The sequence below is a fragment of the Oncorhynchus kisutch genome, linkage group LG17 (assembly GCF_002021735.2).
Source record: "Oncorhynchus kisutch isolate 150728-3 linkage group LG17, Okis_V2, whole genome shotgun sequence".
Classification (NCBI taxonomy): Eukaryota; Metazoa; Chordata; class Actinopteri; order Salmoniformes; family Salmonidae; genus Oncorhynchus; species Oncorhynchus kisutch.
The window spans coordinates 1663780-1677513 of NC_034190.2; the positions used below are offsets into that span (position 1 = coordinate 1663780).

Sequence of the window (13734 nt, forward strand, 5' to 3'; positions counted from 1 at the left end):
TTGTAGTAGTATAGTGATATAGCAGTATAGTGATATAGTAGAGTAGTGGTATAGTAGTATAGTAATATACTGTTGTAATAGTATAGTGATATGGTAGTATAGTGATATAGTAGGATAGCGATATAGTGGTATAGTGATATAGTAGTGTGGTGGTATAGTAGTATAGTGATATAGTAGAGTAGTGGTATAGTAGTATAGTGATATAGCAGTATAGTGATATAGTAGTATAGTATAGTAGTATAGTGATAGTGTTATAGTAGTGTAGTGATATAGTGTTATAGTGTTATAGTGATATAGTAGTATAGTGATATAGTAGTGTGGTGGTATAGTAGTATAGTGATATAGTAGAGTAGTGGTATAGTAGTATAGTGATATTGTGATATAGCAGTATAGCGATATAGTAGTATAGTATAGTAGTATAGTGATAGTGTTATAGTAGTGTAGTGATATAGTAGTATAGCAGTATAGTGATATAGTGTTGTAGTAGTATAGTGATATAGTAGTATAGCAGTATAGTGGTATAGTGTTGTAGTAGTATAGTGATATAGTAGTGTAGTGTTGTAGTAGTATAGTCATATAGCAGTATAGTGGTATAGTGATATAGTAGAGTAGTGGTATAGTAGTATAGTAATATAGTGTTGTAGTAGTATAGTGATATAGTGTTGTAGTAGTATAGTGATATAATAGTATAGTCATATAGCAGTATAGTGGTATAGTGATATAGTAGAGTAGTGGTATAGTAGTATAGTAATATAGTGTTGTAGTAGTATAGTTATATAGTAGTATAGTGATGTAGTGTTGTAGTAGTATAGTGATAGCGTTGTAGTAGTATAGTGATATAGTAGAATAGTGATATAGTGTTATAGTGATATAGTAGAGTAGTGATATAGTAGTATAGCAGTATAGTGATATAGTGTTGTAGTAGTATAGTGATATAGTAGTATAGTGTTGTAGTAGTATAGTCATATAGCAGTATAGTGGTATAGTGATATAGTAGAGTAGTGGTATAGTAGTATAGTGATATAGTGTTGTAGTAGTATAGTGATATAGTGTTGTAGTAGTATAGTGATATAGTAGTATAGTCATATAGCAGTATAGTGGTATAGTAGAGTAGTGGTATAGTAGTATAGTAATATAGTGTTGTAGTAGTATAGTTATATAGTAGTATAGTGATATAGTGTTGTAGTAGTTAGTGATATATTAGTAGTATAGTCATATAGTAGTATAGTCATATATCAGTATAGTGGTATAGTGATATAGTAGAGTAGTGTTATAGTTGTATAGTAATATAGCGTTGTAGTAGTATAGTGATATAGTAGAATAGTGATATAGTGTTATAGTGATATAGTAGAGTAGTGATATAGTTGTATAGTGATATAGTAGTATAGTGATATAGTGGTATGGTGATATAGTAGTGTGGTGGTATAGTAGTATACCACTACAACACTATACTACTATATCACCACACTATACTACTACAACACTATATCACTATACTACTATATCACCACACTACTATATCACTATACTACTACAACACTATATCACTATACTACTATACTGCCACAACACTATACAGTAGTATAGTGATAGTTTTATAGTAGTATAGTGTTATAGTAGTATACTGATATAGTAGTGTGGTGATATAGTGTTGTAGTGGTATAGTGATATAGTAGTGTGGTGGTATAGTAGCACAGTGATATAGTAGTATAGTGATATAGTGTTATAGTAGTACAGTGATATAGTGTTGTAGTAGTATAGTAGTGCAGTGATATAGTAGTGTGGTTATATAGTGGTATTGAAGACCTACTTCAGTCTGTTGACAGAGGGGGCAGTCTTCCACGTGGGGTGGAGCTGCTCTGAGCTGAACGAGCTTCCTTTCTTCAGGGCAAAACCCAGGCGACAGTACATAGACACAGCATTCTGAGAGAGGGAGGGGAGAGGGGAAAGAGAGTGTGGGTGAGAGAGGGGGAGAGGAAGAGGAGAAAGAGAAAGAGGGAGAGAGAACATAACATAGTGCACAGCCAGAAGCAGCCTTTTCCTAATCAATGGTATGCCATGAGGGTCAAACAGAACGTTGTCAGCCAAGTTAGATTCCATTGGCTGCTGATTTGTTCTGCTCCTCCGACTGACCTCTCAATGTAAAGACAATCTCCTGGTCGGTCAGACCACCTTCACACCAACAAATCATTATCAAGCACTGCAGCAATTTATTGTGAATCACCCTGCATCATTATGGTCACACAGAAAATAATAAAAGCTGTGGAAAAAGTTTCCTGCAGCTAACAACTAAAAGTTCATTGCTGTAGGAAATTCTCACTGACATCAACATTTCTGTTTTTGAGAGAGAGAGAGCAAGAGACAGAGACAGAGAGACAGAAAGACAGAGAGAGAGAGAGAGATACTGAGGGAGAAAGAGAGAGATATTGAGGGAGAGATATTGAGGGAGAGAGAGAGAGATATAATGAGGGAGAGAGATAGAGGGATAGAGAGATATTGAGGGATAGAGAGAGAGAGATATTGAGGGATAGAGAGAGAGATATTGAGGGATAGAGAGAGAGATATTGAGGGAGAGATATAATGAGAGAGAGAGAGAGAGATATTGAGGGAGTGATATAATGAGGGAGAGAGAGATATATTGAGGGAGAGAGAGAGATATTGAGGGAGAGAGAGAGATATTGAGGGAGAGAAATAATGAGGGAGAGAGAGAGAAAATGGCAGCCATAGGAAATTAGGCCAGACTTGGTGACGACATCCCGGGACTTCCCGACTCTTCCTCGATTCCCAAGATAAATGATGATGTGTCCCGTGAACCAATAAAATAGAGATTTTATGCAGAACATGAACGTGTGAATAGCTGCATGAAACAGACATATCAACTCTCTGGCTCGCGAGCAGCCTACCATATTGAGCCTACTGCACCTAAAGTCCCCAACAGAAAACATCACTTACTTGCATGACTTCTAGAAATTTCATTGCTTACATGTGTAGACTACACACAAACTCTCAACACGGTTTTGAAGGCAATCTCCATCTCACATTCACCGAACTTTGTGGCATTGGCAGAGGCTCAAAATATAAACTCCACATTGACTCTGTACCGGTACCCCCTGTATATAGCCTCCACATTGACTCTGTACCGGCACCCCCCTGTATATAGCCTCCACATTGACTCTGTACCGGTACACCCTGTATATAGCCTCCACATTGACTCTGTACCAGTACCCCCTGTATATAGCCTCCACATTGACTCTGTACCGGTACCCCCTGTATATAGCCTCCACATTGACTCTGTACCGGTACCCCCTGTATATAGCCTCCACATTGACTCTGTACCGGTACCCCCTGTATATAGCCTCCACATTGACTCTGTACCGGTACCCCCTGTATATAGCCTCCACATTGACTCTGTACCGGTACCCCCTGTATATAGCCTCCACATTGACTCTGTACCGGCACCCCCCTGTATATAGCCTCCACATTGACTGTACCGGTACACCCTGCATATAGCCTCCACATTGACTCTGTACCAGTACCCCCTGTATATAGCCTCCACATTGACTCTGTACCAGTACCCCCTGTATATAGCCTCCACATTGACTCTGTACCGGTACCCCCTGTATATAGCCTCCACATTGACTCTGTACCGGTACCCCCTGTATATAGCCTCCACATTGAATCTGTACCGTAACACCCTGAATATAGCCTCCACATTGACTCTGTACCGGTACCCCCTGTATATAGCCTCCACATTGACTGTGTACCGTAACACCCTGAATATAGCCTCCACATTGACTCTGACCGTAACACCCTGTATATAGCCTCCACATTGACTCTGTACCGTAATACCCTGTATATAGCCTCCACATTGACTGTACCGGTACACCCTGCATATAGCCTCCACATTGACTCTGTAGCAGTACCCCCTGTATATAGCCTCCACATTGACTCTGTACCAGTACCCCCTGTATATAGCCTCCACATTGACTCTGTACCGGTACCCCCTGTATATAGCCTCCACATTGACTCTGTACCGGTACCCCCTGTATATAGCCTCCACATTGAATCTGTACCGTAACACCCTGAATATAGCCTCCACATTGACTCTGTACCGGTACCCCCTGTATATAGCCTCCACATTGACTGTGTACCGTAACACCCTGAATATAGCCTCCACATTGACTCTGTACCGGTACACCCTGTATATAGCCTCCACATTGACTCTGTACCGTAATACACTGTATATAGCCTCCACATTGACTCTGTACCGTAATACCCTGTATATAGCCTCCACATTGACTCTGTACCGGTACACCCTGTATATAGCCTCCACACTGACTCTGTACCGTAATACACTGTATATAGCCTCCACATTGACTCTGTACCGTAATACCCTGTATATAGCCTCCACATTGACTCTGTACCGGTACCCCCTGTATATAGCCTCCACATTGACTCTGTACCGGTACCCCCTGTATATAGCCTCCACATTGACTCTGTACCGTAACACCCTGTATACAGCCTCCACATTGACTCTGTACCGGTACCCCCTGTATATAGCCTCCACATTGACTCTGTACCGTAATACACTGTATATAGCCTCCACATTGACTCTGTACCGTAATACACTGTATAGAGCCTCCACATTGACTCTGTACCGTAATACACTGTATATAGCCTCCACATTGACTCTGTACCGTAATACACTGTATAGAGCCTCCACATTGACTCTGTACCGTAATACACTGTATATAGCCTCCACATTGACTCTGTACCGTAATACACTGTATATAGCCTCCACATTGACTCTGTACCGTAATACACTGTATATAGCCTCCACATTGACTCTGTACCGTAATACCCTGTATATAGCCTCCACATTGACTCTGTACCGTAATACACTGTATACAGCCTCCACATTGACTCTGTACCGTAGATCTCGGCTTGCTTCTTGACTGTGAAAGTGATCTTGACTCATAAAAGGTTGGTGACCGCCGCCATGGACAATATAACAGTGTGTGATCTATATCGCTGTAGATACATACCTTCACCAGGCCCAAGTCAATCTCCAGAACATTAGCCAGCTGGAACAGAACGACCAGAGGATGAGGATCAAGACCAAATGGGACTGAAATCACTTTAATAAAGTCAATAAGAAAACACACCAATAAACAACATGGTTAAATAATTATAGTTATATTTTATTCACTTCGTTTGAGCATCCTGAAAGCTCCTACGGTATGAAATGGAATATGATCAAGACGGTCCAACGAGGCTGAGACGTAATGTTATTTCACCTACCTCTGACACATTAGTCTGCTCGTCGATGGAAACAAATATTTTGTACAAAAGGGTTTCAAAGTAGTCTCCCTGGACCCTGTTCATCACGAAGCCTTCCAGGGGGGGCACTGGGAAACACAGTAATGTTTCATTAATAGATCATATATAATATAAAATCATTACAAAGCCTTCCGGGGGGGGGGGGGGGGACTGGGAGAGAGATGGAGCGCAACAAAAATACAACCGACCGGCAAGTGAACAACCAACACTCAGCTCTAAGCCAGTTATAGACGGTAATGTCATGGGCCTCTTCACAGCCCTCAGTCAGTTACAGATGGTAATGTGGTGGGCCCTCTTCACAGCCCTCAGCCAGTTATAGATGGTAATGTGGTGGGGCCTCTTCACAGCCCTCAGCCAGTTACAGATGGTAATGTGGTGGGGCCTCTTCACAGCCCTCAGCCAGTTATAGATGGTAATGTTGTGGGGCCTCTTCACAGCCCTCAGCCAGTTATAGATGGTAATGTGGTGGGGCCTCTTCACAGCCCTCAGCCAGTTACAGATGGTAATGTGGTGGGGCCTCTTCACAGCCCTCAGCCAGTTATAGATGGTAATGTGGTGGGGCCTCTTCACAGCCCTCAGCCAGTTATAGATGGTAATGTGGTGGGGCCTCTTCACAGCCCTCAGCCAGTTATAGACGGTAATGTGGTGGGGCCTCTTCACAGCCCTCAGCCAGTTATAGACGGTAATGTGGTGGGGCCTCTCCAGTTATAGATGGTAATGTGGTGGGGGCTCTTCACAGCCCTCAGCCAGTTATAGACGGTAATGTGATGGGCCTCTACACAGCCCTCTGCCAGTTATAGACGGTAATGTGGTGGGGCCTCTTCATAGCCCTCAGCCAGTTATAGATGGTAATGTGGTGGGGCCTCTTCACAGCCCTCAGCCAGTTATAGATGGTAATGTGGTGGGGCCTCTTCACAGCCCTCAGCCAGTTATAGATGGTAATGTTGTGGGGCCTCTTCCCAGCCCTCAGCCAGTTATAGATGGTAATGTTGTGGGGCCTCTTCACAGCCCTCAGCCAGTTATAGATGGTAATGTGGTGGGGCCTCTTCACAGCCCTCAGCCAGTTATAGATGGTAATGTTGTGGGGCCTCTTCACAGCCCTCAGACAGTTATAGATGGTAATGTGGTGGGGGCTCTTCACAGCCCTCAGCCAGTTATAGATGGTAATGTGGTGGGGCCTCTTCACAGCCCTCAGCCAGTTATAGATGGTAATGTTGTGGGGCCTCTTCACAGCCCTCAGCCAGTTATAGATGGTAATGTGGTGGGGCCTCTTCACAGCCCTCAGCCAGTTATAGATGGTAATGTTGTGGGGCCTCTTCACAGCCCTCAGCCAGTTATAGACAGTAATGTTGTGGGGCCTCTTCACAGCCCTCAGCCAGTTATAGATGGTAATGTTGTGGGGCCTCTTCACAGCCCTCAGCCAGTTATAGATGGTAATGTCATGGGCCTCTTTCACAGCCCTCAGCCTTCAGTCAGTTTTAGATGGTAATGTTGTGTGGCCTCTTCACAGACCCAATTTTTTCTCCTTGCCCTCCATTATCTGATTTAGATCAAGGTGCTGCTGCCATTGCCCATGATCCCCGCGACCATTGCCCATGATCCCCGCGACCATTGCCCATGATCTCCGGCGTCCATTGCCCAGGATCGATCCCCGCTGCCATTACCCAGGATCCCCGCTGCCATTACCCAGGATCCCCGCTGTTATTACCCAGGATCCCCGCTGACATTACCCAGGATCCCCGCTGACATTACCCATGATCCCCGCTGCCATTACACATGATCCCCGCTGCCATTACACATGATCCCCGCTGCCATTACACATGATCCCCGCTGCCATTACCCATGATCCCCGCTGCCATTACCCATGATCCCTCCTGCCATTACCCATGATTCCTCCTGCCATTACCCATGATCCATTTAGCCATTACCCATGATCCCCGCTGACATTACCCATGATCCCCACTGCCATTATCATGATCCCAGCTTCCATTACCCATGATCCCCACTGCCATTACCCATGATCCCCGATTTCATCACCCATGATCCCCACTGGCATTACCCATGATCCCTGCTGCCATTACCCATGATCCCTGCTGCCATTATCATGATCCCAGCTGCCATTACCCATGATGCCTTGATGAATACACCACTGACACACTATAAGATAAACAGGAAGAAAGAGGTGTGTGAGTGTAAACTCCTCTGGAAAACAGATCTGAAGTGCACAATAGCAAATAGATGGACAATATAGTGAAGCAGTAAAGACCGAGGGGGTGTGCTATATGACCAATATACCACGGCTAAGGGCTGTGCTTATGCATTACGCAACGCGGATGCCTGGATACAGCCATTAGCCGTGGTATATTGGCCATGTACAACAAACCCCAGACATGCCTTATTGCTGTTAGAAACTGGTCACCAATGAAATGAGCAGCCATCTGTTTTGTGATATACCCCAAAGCACCACCACCACAACGTGTAATATTTTACAGAGAACTTCTCCCACCGCTTCTCTTTTTTTTTTTTTTTTTTTTTTAACCTTTATTTAACCAGGTAGGCTAGTTGAGAACACCTTTATTTAACCAGGTAGGCTAGTTGAGAACACCTTTATTTAACCAGGTAGGCTAGTTGAGAACACCTTTATTTAACCAGGTAGGCTAGTTGAGAACACCTTTATTTAACCAGGTAGGCTAGTTGAGAACACCTTTATTTAACCAGGTAGGCTAGTTGAGAACACCTTTATTTAACCAGGTAGGCTAGTTGAGAACACCTTTATTTAACCAGGTAGGCTAGTTGAGAACACCTTTATTTAACCAGGTAGGCTAGTTGAGAACACCTTTATTTAACCAGGTAGGCTAGTTGAGAACACCTTTATTTAACCAGGTAGGCTAGTTGAGAACACCTTTATTTAACCAGGTAGGCTAGTTGAGAACACCTTTATTTAACCAGGTAGGCTAGTTGAGAACACCTTTATTTAACCAGGTAGGCTAGTTGAGAACACCTTTATTTAACCAGGTAGGCTAGTTGAGAACACCTTTATTTAACCAGGTAGGCTAGTTGAGAACACCTTTATTTAACCAGGTAGGCTAGTTGAGAACACCTTTATTTAACCAGGTAGGCTAGTTGAGAACACCTTTATTTAACCAGGTAGGCTAGTTGAGAACACCTTTATTTAACCAGGTAGGCTAGTTGAGAACACCTTTATTTAACCAGGTAGGCTAGTTGAGAACACCTTTATTTAACCAGGTAGGCTAGTTGAGAACACCTTTATTTAACCAGGTAGGCTAGTTGAGAACACCTTTATTTAACCAGGTAGGCTAGTTGAGAACACCTTTATTTAACCAGGTAGGCTAGTTGAGAACACCTTTATTTAACCAGGTAGGCTAGTTGAGAACACCTTTATTTAACCAGGTAGGCTAGTTGAGAACACCTTTATTTAACCAGGTAGGCTAGTTGAGAACACCTTTATTTAACCATGTAGGCTAGTTGAGAACACCTTTATTTAACCATGTAGGCTAGTTGAGAACACCTTTATTTAACCAGGTAGGCTAGTTGAGAACACCTTTATTTAACCAGGTAGGCTAGTTGAGAACACCTTTATTTAACCAGGTAGGCTAGTTGAGAACACCTTTATTTAACCAGGTAGGCTAGTTGAGAACACCTTTATTTAACCAGGTAGGCTAGTTGAGAACACCTTTATTTAACCAGGTAGGCAAGTTGAGAACAAGTTCTCATTTACAATTGCGACCTGGCCAAGATAAAGCAAAGCAGTTCGACAGATAAAACGACACAGAGTTACACATGGAGTAAAAACAAACATACAGTCAATAATGCAGTATAAACAAGTCTATATACAATGTGAGCAAATGAGGTGGAGAAGGGAGGTAAAGGCAAAAAAGGCCAAGATGGCAAAGTAAATACAATATAGCAAGTAAAATACTGGAATGGTAGTTTTGCAATGGAAGAATGTGCAAAGTAGAAATAAAAATAATGGGGTGCAAAGGAGCAAAATAAATAAATAAATTAAAATTAAATACAGTTGGGAAAGAGGTAGTTGTTTGGGCTAAATTATAGGTGGGCTATGTACAGGTGCAGTAATCTGTGAGCTGCTCTGACAGTTGGTGCTTAAAGCTAGTGAGGGAGATAAGTGTTTCCAGTTTCAGAGATTTTTGTAGTTCGTTCCAGTCATTGGCAGCAGAGAACTGGAAGGAGAGGCGGCCAAAGAAAGAATTGGTTTTGGGGGTGACTAGAGAGATATACCTGCTGGAGCGTGTGCTACAGGTGGGAGATGCTATGGTGACCAGCGAGCTGAGATAAGGGGTGACTTTACCTAGCAGTGTCTTGTAGATGACATGGAGCCAGTGGGTTTGGCGACGAGTATGAAGCGAGGGCCAGCCAACGAGAGCGTACAGGTCGCAATGGTGGGTAGTATATGGTGCTTTGGTGATAAAACGGATTGCACTGTGATAGACTGCATCCAATTTGTTGAGTAGGGTATTGGAGGCTATTTTGTAAATGACATCGCCAAAGTCGAGGATTGGTAGGATGGTCAGTTTTACAAGGGTATGTTTGGCAGCATGAGTGAAGGATGCTTTGTTGCGAAATAGGAAGCCAATTCTAGATTTAACTTTGGATTGGAGATGTTTGATATGGGTCTGGAAGGAGAGTTTACAGTCTAACCAGACACCTAAGTATTTGTAGTTGTCCACGTATTCTAAGTCAGAGCCGTCCAGAGTAGTGATGTTGGACAGGCGGGTAGGTGCAGGTAGCGATCGGTTGAAGAGCATGCATTTAGTTTTACTTGTATTTAAGAGCAATTGGAGGCCACGGAAGGAGAGTTGTATGGCATTGAAGCTTGCCTGGAGGGTTGTTAACACAGTGTCCAAAGTCTTTCATCTGCGTGAGGCTACAATACATTTGAGTTTCCCAGGGAAGCTGTGAAGCCAGGCGAAGTCTATGTCTGCCTGTGTTTGTGAGTCTGTTATTAAATGGATGGAACAACAGGTCCCACACGTGCTCTTTGCTGGCCATGGCAGAACACTGACATTCCTGTCTTGCAGGAAATCACGCACAGAACGAGCAGTTTGGCTGGTGGCACTGTCATGCTGGAGGGTCATGTCAGGATGAGCCTGCAGGAAGGGTACCACATTTTTATTGTATTTTACCTTTATTTAACTAGGCAAGTCAGTTAAGAACAAATTCTTATTTTCAATGACGGCCTAGGAACAGTGGGTTAACTGCCTGTTCAGGGGCAGAACGACAGATTTGTACCTTCCGGTTACTAGTCCAACGCTCTAACCACTAGGCTACCCTGCCGCCCCACATGAGGGAAGAGGATGTCTTCCCTGTAAGGCATAGCGTTGAGATTGCCTGCAATGACAACAGGCTCAGTCCGATGATGCTGTGACACACCGCCCCAGACCATGACGGACCCTCCACCTCCAAATCGGGTGGTTCATTTTATTGATCTCAAGTATGTCAATATCAGAGTCTCTTGTCATGTTGGTAATACATGAGGTAGAAAATAAATATTATTGTAATGTCTCCAGTCATGTAAAAGGACAAAGAATTGCAGGATTTTTCATTTATTGTTTTCTCAGACCAGCAAAATACGATGATTTGCAGGTCCCTGTCACCCCCTGGTATTGGGGTCTGAGCTCCTGGTATTGGGGTCTGAGCCCCTGGTATTGGGGTCTGAGCCCCTGGTATTGGGGTCTGAGCCCCTGGTATTGGGGTCTGAGCCCCTGGTATTGGGGTCTGAGCCCCTGGTATTGGGGTCTGAGCCCCTGGTATTGGGGTCTGAGCCCCTGGTATTGGGGTCTGAGCCCCTGGTATTGGGGTCTGAGCCCCTGGTTTAGGCCATATGAAGAGCAGCTATGCATGATGTCATGAAAAGCAGCATAGAGACACATGTTTTCACATTCTGTAATAAGACTCAAACAAAAACAGGCAATAGGATATACAGCAGGCTTCACAGTTCCCGCTTAGTGGGCGAGGGGGTCTGTGCAGGGTGTGGTACCTTCCACAAAGACATGTAAGCGATATGCTGTACCACAGCTTTCAGCCAATCACCATTAAGGGCTAGAACCACTCAGTTTATAATGTAGAGTACCTGACATGCAGCTGTCATCAGAGATGGGCACGTCTAGATAGATGTATCCCCTGTTGTACAGACCTGAAGGAGAGAGAAGTCATGATCAGATTAACATATTCATGTGAAAACGATGAAAAAGCGCTAACAAAGTATTACCGCTAAGGAAGCATTTACAACGTATCACACCAGAATAAGTTCTGTTATGGCACAGCAGAATATGCACCTCTACCCAACATCTTTCCCAATCTTTAATAAACATAGAACAGAGCATAGATGCCCCAACATCTTGCCCATCTTACTGACCACCCTCCCTGACACTCCGCCACCCACCTCGAACACTCCGCCACCCACCCCGACACTGCGCCACCCACCCCGACACTCCGCCATCCGATAATTTATTCTATCATCTTTCACTACAATCCTAGCTGTCACTCTACCATCCTAGCTGTCACACTACCATCCTAGCTGTCACACTACCATCCTGGTACTCTCTTTCCTCCTACCTGGTACTCTCTTTCCTCCTACCTGGTACTCTCTTTCCTCCTACCTGGTACTCTCTTTCCTCCTACCTGGTACTCTCTTTCCTCCTACCTGGTACTCTCTTTCCTCCTACCTGGTACTCTCTTTCCTCCTACCTGGTACTCTCTTTCCTCCTACCTGGTACTCTCTTTCCTCCTACCTGGTACTCTCTTTCCTCCTACCTGGTACTCTCTTTCCTCCTACCTGGTACTCTCTTTCCTCCTACCTGGTACTCTCTTTCCTCCTACCTGGTACTCTCTTTCCTCCTACCTGGTACTCTCTTTCCTCCTACCTGGTACTCTCTTTCCTCCTACCTGGTACTCTCTTTCCTCCTACCTGTTACTCTCTTTCCTCCTACCTGGTACTCTCTTTCCTCCTACCTGGTACTCTCTTCCCTCCTACCTGGTACTCTCTTCCCTCCTACCTGGTACTCGCTTCCCTTCCCTCCTATCTCATCACACTAAACTGTTTTCCAATTCCCCCCAGACAAACACCCTGATGGCGAGCGACTACCATTTATCCAGACCACTGGGCCATTTAGCAGTGAGCTGGGATGAACATACACACAGAGACAGACACAATAATACATTCCACTCACTCAGCACCACATTGTACTCCATTGATCCAGCCAGTTGGGGTCCTGAATCTATCATCTTATCAATCGCCTTCCTCTCTGCCACCGAACAGATCTAAAATCAGACAGGACAGAGGGAGGACACAGACAGACGTTAGCTGGGTGGAGGGAGAGAGAAAGAAGGAGAGGAGTAAAAAGGTGGTTGGAGAGGAGGAGGAGAGGAGGAGGAGAGGAGGAAACAGGTGAAGAGGGGGAAACCACACACTTCATCTACCAGAAGAGAAAGAAACACATAAAATGAACACAGCAACTTCAGGCTGGAGATCAGTCTAGCTAGCGAGCTGAATCTTTTTTTCTTTTTGTAGTGTGGTATAACATTTAGACTTTTCTGGTGGAAACCTGCACAGATTCCGGATGACAAAGTCAGTGTGTAACTCCTAGCTAGATAGGTCGTGTCCTGGGTCAGATGTCGACAGGTCGTGTCCTGGGTCAGATGTCGACAGGTCGTGTCCTGGGTCAGATGTCGACAGGCCGTGTCCTGGGTCAGATGTCGACAGGTCGTGTCCTGGGTCAGATGTCGACAGGTCGTGTCCTGGGTCAGATGTCGGCAGGTCGTGTCCTGGGTCAGATGTCGGCAGGTCGTGTCCTGGGTCAGATGTCGGCAGGTCGTGTCCTGGGTCAGATGTCGACAGGTCGTGTCCTGGGTCAGATGTAGACAGGTCGTGTCCTGGGTCAGATGTAGACAGGTCGTGTCCTGGGTCAGATGTAGACAGGTCGTGTCCTGGGTCAGATGTAGACAGGTCGTGTCCTGGGTCAGATGTAGACAGGTCGTGTCCTGGGTCAGATGTAGACAGGTCGTGTCCTGGGTCAGATGTAGACAGGTCGTGTCCTGGGTCAGATGTAGACAGGTCGTGTCCTGGGTCAGATGTAGACAGGTCGTGTCCTGGGTCAGATGTAGACAGGTCGTGTCCTGGGTCAGATGTAGACAGGTCGTGTCCTGGGTCAGATGTAGACAGGTCGTGTCCTGGGTCAGGTGTAGATAGGTCGTGTCCTGGGTCAGGTGTAGATAGGTAGTGTCCTGGGTCAGATGTAATAGGTCGTGTCCTGGGTCAGGTGTAGATAGGTCGTGTCCTGGGTCAGGTGTAGATAGGTCGTGTCCTGGGTCAGATGTAGATAGGTCGTGTCCTGGGTCAGATGTAGACAGGTC

General features: G+C 44.8%; 1 protein-coding gene across 4 annotated transcripts in view; it reads right to left on the bottom strand.

The window, feature by feature from the left end:
- Positions 1 to 13734, bottom strand: part of LOC109886244 (protein FAM91A1) — a 115687-nt gene that overhangs the window by 65173 nt on the left and 36780 nt on the right. For all 4 annotated transcript variants that reach the window (XM_031794998.1, XM_031795000.1, XM_031794999.1 and 1 more), the window contains 5 exons: positions 12552 to 12642; positions 11453 to 11515; positions 5302 to 5408; positions 5046 to 5084; positions 1811 to 1923 (listed from right to left, as the gene is read on the bottom strand). In XM_031794998.1, the coding sequence (XP_031650858.1) occupies positions 1811 to 1923; positions 5046 to 5084; positions 5302 to 5408; positions 11453 to 11515; positions 12552 to 12642 (413 nt within the window). The remainder of the gene's footprint in view (positions 1 to 1810; positions 1924 to 5045; positions 5085 to 5301; positions 5409 to 11452; positions 11516 to 12551; positions 12643 to 13734) is intronic.